This window comes from Armigeres subalbatus, chromosome 2, assembly GCF_024139115.2.
Source record: "Armigeres subalbatus isolate Guangzhou_Male chromosome 2, GZ_Asu_2, whole genome shotgun sequence".
Lineage (NCBI taxonomy): Eukaryota > Metazoa > Arthropoda > Insecta > Diptera > Culicidae > Armigeres > Armigeres subalbatus.
The window spans coordinates 283,895,167-283,905,634 of NC_085140.1; the positions used below are offsets into that span (position 1 = coordinate 283,895,167).

General features: G+C 37.8%; 1 protein-coding gene across 3 annotated transcripts; it reads left to right on the top strand.

Annotated features, from left to right (window-relative positions):
• Positions 1–5,170: 5,170 nt before the first annotated feature.
• LOC134216461 (uncharacterized) lies at positions 5,171–8,497 on the top strand. 3 transcript variants are annotated; one of them, XM_062695337.1, is made up of 6 exons: positions 5,171–5,295; positions 5,363–5,481; positions 5,535–6,230; positions 6,288–6,507; positions 7,493–7,890; positions 7,962–8,497. In XM_062695337.1, the coding sequence occupies exons 2-6, from the start codon at positions 5,377–5,379 to the stop codon at positions 8,169–8,171; spliced, it is 1,629 nt and encodes a 542-aa protein (XP_062551321.1). In that variant the 5' UTR covers positions 5,171–5,295; positions 5,363–5,376; the 3' UTR covers positions 8,172–8,497. The 3 variants fall into 3 exon arrangements, with proteins under 3 accessions (XP_062551321.1, XP_062551320.1, XP_062551322.1); XM_062695336.1 differs by having other exon boundaries at positions 5,172–5,295; positions 5,366–5,481; XM_062695338.1 differs by having other exon boundaries at positions 5,202–5,249; positions 5,366–5,481.
• The last annotated feature ends 1,971 nt before the right edge of the window (positions 8,498–10,468 follow it).

Here is a 10,468-nt window from a genome sequence, read left to right on the forward strand (position 1 = left end):
GGATGATCCTCAACACCCCTCCCAGGACAAGAACATCCGAGGTCCACCGTCTGGCCGGAATAAAAACCTTACATGAACGCTTTGGTGAGTGTAAAGAAAAGTTTAGGGTCCGTTGCTTGCATTCGGATCAGGCTCCAATTAGGGCGCTAGTTCCAATCTAGGTTATCAAATTTTTATTGTAAATATTAGTGTACATAGTAGTTAGGTTATCAAATTAAAAAAAAACACACCAGCGCCTCCTAAAGGCCGTCATGATACATTATATGTTAAAAATTAAGTAATAGCATAATAATAATAATAATAACAATATTTGAAATTGAAGTTGGAGGGCCAAGCCGGCCGATCACTGTACATGTATAAATTGATTGTAGAACAAAAAATGTTTTAAATAAAGAAGAATTTTACTACTACTACTGAGACGAGACCTGCAAAGACGCTGCTTCTTTTCTCTTGTTTTGCACTTGTTCTTCTTTTCATCACAGTTGACCATCGAGTTTCAACTGTTTCCTTGACTGTTTCACCTAAGCCCCGGGTGCACTCTTCTGAGCACAATAAAAGTGTATCCAATTCACGAATTATTTAATTCATTTTCATAAGGGTTTTTATACCGGGAACAAAATTATTAGTGTACATAGTAGTTAGGTTATCAAATTTTAAAAAACACACCAGCGCCTCCTAAAGGCCGTCATGATACATTATATTTTAAAAATTAAGTAATAGCATAATAATAATAATAATAACAATAATTGAAATTGAAGTTGGAGGGCCATGCCGGCCGATCACTGTACATGTATAAAATGATTGTAGAACAAAAAATGATTTAAATAAAGAAGAATTTTACTACTACTACCGGAAACAAAACACACGTTTATAACTGATTATTAATAAGCTAAACGAATGATTTGGAATACTCGTTAAAGTGAAAAAGTCTTCGTAAAACAAAAATCATGCGGAAAATTTTATTCGAGATACCAATACTTTCACACAAAAAGCTGCTGGCCGCACCTGACAGTTCGTGACAGCAGTTGACTGGCAGCAGCTGAAGTTACATTTTTTCCAGGGGGAGAAGGCGGAGCACTGAATCCCTACCCCAACATGTGCGACATCTGGATTTGGTTCTAAACTGTAAACATCACCCGCATTAAAAAATATCTAAAAGCGAACAGGAATCTACCTGAATCAGACGCAAACCACCTTAGTCAAGATTCCTTTTCATCTTGGACACGAGCCAAGTCCATTTCATGTATATATGTATGTGTACATTTTTATACTGCCTAGCAAACGAAACGGTTCAACGAGTTCAACCGTCAAAACCTTGTCGCCATCGCCATCTTTTTTCACCGAAAGTTTCTCTGGGCAGTCGGTCGTGGTGAGCTAAAATCAATTTTTTCCGAGCCATCGTTCATAAAAGCCTATAAAAGTTATATATTGTAGAAAATCCGACTGGAGGCGTCCACCCTGATACATCGAGTGATACATCATGGTCAGCGGACATCCGGATACATCAAGGTCAGCAACACCAGGCTGCTTTGGAGGCCAGTATGGAGAAAATTTACACGATGAACTTTCACGGCCATTTTGATGAAATTATTGCATGTGCTGGCATCGCTCGGTACGAAGCAGGCAATTTGTTTTTAGCCGACGCTTTGCAAGCGAAGGGATAAATAATTATTTAACACTCTGCTGCTAAGTTGATGGAAATGACACAGCTTAATACAATTTACCTAGCAGACAACTGGACAACGGCTAGGTAGATGGATCACCGGGTGTCTATCGGGACCCATCCATCAATTTTCCTGGAAAAGGAACGCTCCGCATCTAAATTGAGGGACCTAGGTTGCATTAGGTGGATGAATCGCCGGGTGTCCATCCGGTTCGTCGACCTGATGTATCCAACCATCAGCGAGGAAGCAACAGTTTCCCTTGAGAAGGAATGAGATCCTGCTGAAAATTCATTTCACAATTGAAACGACAGTAAAAGTTGCTCAAAACATATTGCACGCAGTGAAATCAACGAATACATCTCCATCTAAAGTGACAAGAGTCTCACTATGGGAAAATCCGATACAGGTAAGCAGCAGAATACAGTCGTGATTCTTTCTAGAAGCTAGTCAACCAGATTCCTGAAGGACTAGCTCTAGAATGCTCTGATAAGGGTTATTTCTGAAATCCAGTCGAGATTCCATTGTGGAATTCAGAATGATTTTTTTTCCTGGAATACAGTACTTCCCGCCTGGAATCCAGAAACAATTTCGGCTAGATTCCAGAAGGAATTCCAACTCGACCCGAGAAGGATTCTTAACTGGATTCCAGGTCTAAATTCTACTATAAACCAGTCGAAATTTCTTTCAAAATCCAGTTGAAATGTCTTCCGGAAGCTAAAAGCAATCCCGATAAAATTCTGGATGCACCAAGACTGGATCCCAGAAATAATCTCGAATGGAAGTCTCCAGAAGGAATCACAACTGGATTCCAAGAAGGGTTCTGGTTCTTTCTGACATCCAGTCGTGACTCTTTTTGGAGTACAGTCCAGATTCCAGTCAAACCCATTTTTCTTCCCGGTAGAATCCATACTGAATTTCTCTTCCTATCTTCCAAACAGGATTGGATTTATAATAGACCGCTTTCCCCCCTTCGCAGCAAGACCAAGAACGAGACCTCCTGGGCTATCGATCGTCATGGAATAATGCAGGGGTCTGCTGCCACTTGTCGAATTCATCAATTCCCCGATGCGGACAAACAATTACCGGATTAAATTTTTATATTATTATTTATAAAATAAAGTCAAGCAAAAGTATTAAATTAAAAAATAGAAGTATTCAAATTCGAAAAATGACGTAAACATGTAAAAGAATACTAAGAAGAAGAATCGAGGTACCCATTTCTCAACCATATCTAGTAAAAATCTAATAGAGCTGTAGTACCCATGTCTAGGAGATATCTCTGCGTCATCTAAGAGAACCGATATGTCAAATCCTTTCCGGTTCAAACGGTTTACTCGTCTAAAATTTGAGGTAGACACCGGTTGAAACGGTTGTTGCATTTGAGGCGGATTTGAGGTCTGACAGGTTCTAGACATCGTAGAAAAAAATCTAGGAGACTTATTTTTTTGTCTCAGAGATATCACGGGAGACTTCTAGAAGATCTTTCCGAGCGGGCACCTTTTTGTTATGGCGAGGCAATTTTTATGCACACTTTTGTTTTCGATATTTTATCAAAAATAAACACTCAATCATGCAGCAATATAACGATATGGTATGCTTGAGATACCTGCTTGATTATAGGGACTCGAAAAAGAATTTATTTGCACTAACTAACCGAATATAAAAATGTTCACATTAACGATTGCGCCCTAACACCGGTTCTAAGCTTCGATGCAGAGTACACGAGCTTTGTTCGCCAGTGACAGGCGTATGAGGCCCTTGATTTTTTCATCTTTGCAAGTCCCGTCCCAGCTATGGTGTAGTATTAGTGCCGTCGGCATTCGCTAAATTGGTGGCTTGACCCCCGCCCAGGGTTGCCACTACTTTTTGGGAAAAGTCTGGCATGCTACAAATAAAAAATCTGGCAAAATCTGGCGAAGAAATTCGTTCTTATAATTTTTTAGTCTTTATTTAGGTGTTTTCTAGAGTGTCTAATATTAATTTATATTTTTTTTTAATTTATTCAAGAGATTTTAACTAAAAATGTGATCTAATACTAATTATTTTTACCAATATTAGAAAAATCTGTTCTGACCCTCTTGCTTTTGCTCTATGTTTATCAATTTTTTTCCTTGAAAAAAATATCTTTTTCCGCTTAAGACATTCGTTTAAACAATTCTATATTTGTAAAAATGAGATTCTTAGAAATCATACCATTTTATACAATTCAGAAAATTCAGATTAAATTGATTGTTAGATTTTAGATTAGCTCTGAAATATCTGAAAATTAGAGAAAGAATATAAATAATTATGGGAACGGCTCCCGAACTTCATCTCGTCCCATCAATAACAAAGCAATGGAAAGGTATTTAATTTGTTCCTTATTTTTGTGCTTTTTTCAGCAGTTAGCACGCATATTTACAGAAAGAAGCGACGAAATTGGGTCCTAAAATGAAGAATCGATATTCGATATTCTTTCAGAGAACGATGAAGCTAATCATCTTGAACACGTAAGTTTTTCTTCCGACCCAAAAGTCGAAAGGAACATTGTTTAATATGAAATTTAAAAATAGATGGAAAATGCTTCCTCGACATTTTTGGTCCTGTTTGACGTACGTAATAAAATGATTCAAACGCACTAGTAAAACACCACAGGGCACTTGACTCAACCTTTGACAAACAAACGAAACTCAAGGTGAAAATGGTCTACGGTACCCGTAAGCCCATAGGTATTCCAAAAATAATTTTGATAAACATAGTTAATAATTGAATATTTGTTAAAAGTGCCATCATAATTTTTATGGAATGTCCATAATAGCAGAGGATTTTGATCTTCCGGAGCGTAACAAGTCCACGAGAAGGGGTTAAGACAAGCATGAACTTTTTACTTTAACGTATGCCCCAAATCTTCCGTAGGACCGCCGGTGGCCAATAAGGTCTATCAAAAGAAGTTTAATGATGTTTCGGACCTTCCAGAAGAACTTCGAATTGACGAATAACCAGGAAATTTGATAAATCGTGGAACTAGACAATGATTACATGTATTGGGATCAATGTTACAGAATGTTGTAAGCATTTCCAGAACTCGAAACGCAAGTAATTACGCCAAAAATTAGCCTTAAAAGATACCGTCAAAACCGATTTCTGGAAACCAGCATGGCCAAACCGCAATCCGGAACAACATCCGCGGAAACTATACCTTCACTTTATTTATAAAAAATTGAAATTGATTCAAAAAATGAGTTTTGCGGTCAGATTTCAGTTATTGAATGAATATGAAAATAATAACTGAATGACTCATTAGAAATGTTGAACATGTTCATGCAGGTCATTATTTAAAAAGAAATCTGTCTGAAATTTGAAAAGTCTGGCATTTTGGGCGTTTCCTCTTTTTCTCTTTCTAATGTCAAAAAGTCTGGCAGTGCCAGATATATCTGGCATAATGGCAACCCTGCCCCCGCCTGGAGCTTACCGATTTATCAAAAAATAATCTGGTCACCCTGCTTATAAAAAAACGAACAACTGTGGCCAAGCTTCATAATAATTATTTTGTTGTTTGTGTCTCGTGTCCCGCAGCAAGTGAATATTTTGGCTGAAAATTATTAGGTAGTCTAAAAAAAATCAGTGGAATTCAATAACATAACATATCGTGGTAATCTTTTCTTATGCATCTGTAAATACTAGTAGGTATGTTGAATCAATATCTCTCGCTTTTTTAACAGTAACTTTCAGAATGGAACCGCAAAGTCTCATAACGACAACTGAACAGAAGCCGCTGATTGAAAAATCCGTGCCAACAGAAACAAAAGTGGAGGGAAATATCGATGTGAAACAACAGGTAAGTTAGAATTATGTAGATTTTATCGGTTTCTAGTCACGACTTTCTTTTAGTTATCCTTCAAGCGTTCTTTGAATGACAATGACGTCGAAGAAGTCGAAATGGGGCCGCAAAAGAAATTGTGCCGATTTTATTTCTTGGACAACTGCTCAAGAGCTGAGTGCTGCTCCTTCATGCATTCGGAGTTTCCATGCAAGTTTTATTACTTCGGATATGAATGTAAAGATGGAAACAGTTGTAAACTTCGTCACGGAGCTGCTCTTGATGATATAATGAAGCAAGCTTTATGGGATCATGTAACTTCTGGACCGGCCAATCTATTACAGCGATTTCCATGTTTTCCTAGCATAATGCTGAAGAAACATTTTGATGAACGCCATCATGAGTTGGAGCTGATGGAACAGGAAGGACTATTGGACCGAAACACGCCTCAGAAAGAAACAGACGAAGTTTTGAATCGACCTTCATCAACCTTACTTAAGGTTATTGAAAATGAAAGTCTAACGCAGTTGGCTGGAGGCACGCTGACCCAACTGAGCGAACTAGCTGACATTTTACAACCGGACCAGGTCGCTTCACTGACTGCCATAGGAATAGACACCTTGGAGAAACTTTTCAAGCTGGGAGCGAGTGCCTTTCTGGGATTAGGCTTCGATTTCGACACCTTGATCAAAATTGGAAACTTCAAGGAATCACGACGTCGCGGATCAATTTACAATTCCGAGGAGTCACACGTTTCAAATGATGTGGTAAGATCATAATTTCGAAGAAACAATTGCCTTCATTAAAACAAACTTATCCAACAGAATGATTCCGATCTTTTTGGATCAGATGAGCTTGATGGTTTACTGAATTCTGTAGCCGCGGATCAACCGGCACTCACCGATCAAGAGCTTCTTAATATTCTTAACGAAGAACCTAATGGTCTTTCTGAATCGATTGGAAGCAATGTGTCGAAACAAGATTGTGATGGATCTGTTACTGAAGATGACAACGTTGATAATTACAATAACGGAATTTCACACGGTAAGCTAGAGAAGATATTGTTTAACATAACGCCCTAACATAGGTACTTTATGAACATTCATTATGTTTTATGTTATTACGGAGGGAACTGTTATCTGGGAACTGAACACAGATTCAAATCTTCGTGAATTTGTATATTTAAACCATTAGTTTTAATTACTAATATCATTTTCCAGTATTACAAGTAAAAAATCCATTTTTTCCTTTTACGAAACTATAAGAAGAAGTTTAATTTTCGTTTCAATTCGGTTTGAAAGATCACATTTTGTGCAAAACATTTTTAGAAATTCATTCGAATAGGTGATACAATTTCTGTTGGATCTACTATACTGCCGTTATACGCATAACTGTCATATGTATAAAGGGAATCCCAGCAAACATGGGACAAATATGCGTATGATGGCAGTATAAGCTTCGAAAAAATGGTTTTTTGTATGTTTTTGTATGTTGTGTTTTGTAAAATGGATTTTTTGTAGGGGAAAAGACGGCTTTGGCAGGTTTTGTTCTATTGTTGGCAGGGGGGTTTTTGTCGACCAAATTTTATGAAATTTGGCCACAATATTCTTTGATATGCAGGCCAAATTTGAGCCTAGTCAGTCATAAAAAAATCCCCCTGCCAATAATAGAACAAAAGCTGCCAAAGCCGTCATTCCCCCTATATAAGTATGGTCCACCTTAATGTATAATAATATATGAGGGGGTCAATGGCAAAGGGGTGTAAGTGACACAAAGTTAGTTTTGAGAAAAATAGGTGCAAGGTTCTACAATATTTTTTTTTTGTTTCATACGAATTGTATGGGAGTTCAAAAATTTACTAATTTTCTGTGAATTTTCATATTTTTTATTAACAACTTTCAAACTATATCAACATATTGTCGCAAAGCTCTAGAACCAAAACATTTTTTTGCTGTAGTCAATTCAATTTTGACAATAATGTCACTTACACCCCTCTGCTTCTAATCCCCTCATATACTCTGTTTTGTAGCTGTGCCCCAGAACGTCGAATGCTCTCTGAAAGCATTCCGCAGCGACTTAGGAAATGAGTGCCTGCAGCTTATGCTTTATCCATCTGGCAAGGAGAAGGAGAACGATAAGCAATCGTTGGATTCCATCCAGAGAACCGTAGATCAACTGAAAAAAATCGATTCGCTGCTATCCGAACCGAAGGAACAAGATGTAAGCTGGGGCAGTGCAGAAAGTGACACATCCGCAGATCATTCGAAACATGATTCATCCGTAACCGATTCGATCAATCAATCGTTTGGCAGCGACAGCGATAGTCAAACATGTTTTCGGATGCCTTTCAAGTCGATTATCAACCAGTACACCCCGGCGAAGGAAATTGATGCATCTAATAAAAAATATCGCATCGCTAATTACCATGTAGGTTGTCTAGATTTGTAGAGAAATTCTTCTCAACAGCAAGTTTAATACTTTTTTCTTTAATTTCGTAGTTGATTCCAATTGACATACCGAGGCCTAGTTTTGATCGCATTCGCCGTTCATTTGTCATGCAGCCCACGTTCAGCTTGGATCCACGCATACAGATCATGTTCAACGTTGGTCCTTCGGAAGTTCGTCTTGGAAATCATCCCAAGGTATGCGATCGCGATCCACGTTTGAAGAAACATATTGAACCAGAACCCCAAATGCAGACCGTTTAGAGATGGTATGTAGAACGCTATTGTTTGAATCGTTTACATCTGTCCGAAGTATGTTATTGTCAAACTAATTCATCGTCATCCCGAATAACTGTATAATAAGGCCTTAAAGCACATAACACGGTAAAATTGAATTGGTTCAAAAATTTCCAGTATCAAAAATTTTTAGTAGGTAAGCTGTTGCCTTCATATATATAATACTCCTAAAAAATGGAGTTAAGACCATTTTATTTGATTACAATTTCAAAAACCAAAAGATGGTATGTTTTGAGATGGACACTAATTTGATGAACTTGAATAAATTTAACTGCAAGAATAAAAAAAAACAATATTTTTCAACTTCAAATTACGTATTTTGAACAAAAAGGTATATTTGCATGTTATCAGGGATTCTTCTTTTCGTTTCAATGAAACAAAATCGGGCGATCGGCTAGGAATCATCTTTTTACGTAATTGTTGACGAGAAATTATCACTTTGTATTTTCTTTCTAGCCTGGAAGATAAAGCTAATAATCGTTAGAGGAAATAATCACTTTAGCAGCTCTGCAGATTTTTTTCCATAGTTTCAGGATTTTTTTTTATAGTTCGAAAAATCTAAACTTCGGACTCAACAATTTGTAAAGATTGTTCTGGCCAAATTTGAGCGTAATAGGTCTTAAAAAAGGACCTCCCTTAGCCTGCGGTAATATGCGCAAGACCATGCTGAAAGTGGCTGCGTTAGATTCTTGAGCCGATCCAAGAAAATTTTCGTATCATACACTCTGAAAAATCTTCACGTCATGTTTACCTGAAAACAAATGTGGTTCTCATCCACCACACTTTTCACGTAAGAGTGACCTGAATGGCATGTAACCTGAACAAAACTTAGCTTCGGTGAGTTACGTGATTTATCAGGTGAATCTGACTGGATTTTCCAGTACTAATGACGTGAAGTTTGAAAGTAGTTACGTGTTTGATCAGGTGAACCTTACGTGATTGCTACGTACTGGTTACGTGAACTTTAGTGAAAGCTACATGTTATCAGGTATGCTTTGAAATATATTACAAAATTGTTTTTTTAAAATGAATGCAAAATAAGTTAGTAACTGCCAGCAGCCGTAAATAGGAAACCTCTTCGCGTTGCTGATGCGCTTGATGCGTTGAAATGCATTTGATGCAAAATGATGTCTTTAATATTAGACAAGGAATGCTGTCATTCGGCAATTGCACTTCGGAGTTATCGCTAAAACACTGTTGGAGAACAAATCAACGAATGTCGAATGAAATTTATCAGATTTGGACAGCAATGTTGAAACTAGATTCTTTCACAAAGATTGCTGATATTTCCGATGTTGAACCAATCAAAAGGTAGTCCATCCTTGGACGTTGAAATCTGAAAAAAAAAATTTATGCTAACGCTACCGAAAAACTGTAGTTCTAGACTTCATGTAACTTAAACTTCTTCCAAATCACTTTTCTACGAATCTTCTAAATTTCATGAGATTTCCGTTGATATTTTTCCCAAGGAGGGAACTGCAGGTTCGGAAAATTCTCGCCTAGGTGCACCTAAAATATCCCTTACCTCTGCGAAGCCTAACTATGTTTAGGTTATGTATCATTCATTCTTACGTGATTGTCAAGTCACATCCACGTGAAAGGTATGGTGGATGATAACCACGTTTGTTTGTTTTCAGGTAAATCTGACGTGAATATTGTTTACAATGCTGGTTTTCACACTAACACAATCTCATTTAAGTTGTTTACGAGTACATACAAACATATCCACCAAGATTTTTAGTAAAAGTTACGTGAATTTCAGGTGAACATTACCAACGTCACGTAACAATCGTCGTTTGTTCAAGACAGTTCAGTTACGTGATTTTTCACGTGAATATGACGTGATGATTATTTAGAGTGTATTCGACGCCTCCTGGCCGGACCACGGTATACAGAAAACAAGGTAGGCTTCAAGAATGACGCATATTTTATCGCCATATGCTCCTACGCTGGGACAGAGCCGCCTCGCAGCTTAGTGTTTATTAAGCACTTCCACAGTTATTAACTGCGAGGTTTCTAAGCCAGGTTACTATTTTAGCATTCGTATATCATGAGGCTAACACGATTATACTTTTATGTCCAGGAAAGTCGAGACAATATCCAATCCGAAAATTGCCTAGACTGGTACCGGGAATCGAAACCAGCCACTCCAGCATGGTCTTGCTTTGTAGCCGCGCGTCTTACCGTGTGGCTAAGAAGGAGCCCCAAGGAGGGCTCCTCCAGATACTCCTACGAATATTTCTCCAAGAGTTCTTCCGGATATT

Bases quoted from the DNA above. Each gene is read 5' to 3' on its own strand.
- LOC134216461 (XM_062695337.1), top strand. From the start codon at position 5,377: ATGGAACCGCAAAGTCTCATAACGACAACTGAACAGAAGCCGCTGATT. The intron at 6,231-6,287 runs GTAAGATCATAA...CTTATCCAACAG, and splicing joins CACACGTTTCAAATGATGTG to AATGATTCCGATCTTTTTGG. The intron at 7,891-7,961 runs GTAGGTTGTCTA...TTAATTTCGTAG, and splicing joins ATCGCATCGCTAATTACCAT to TTGATTCCAATTGACATACC.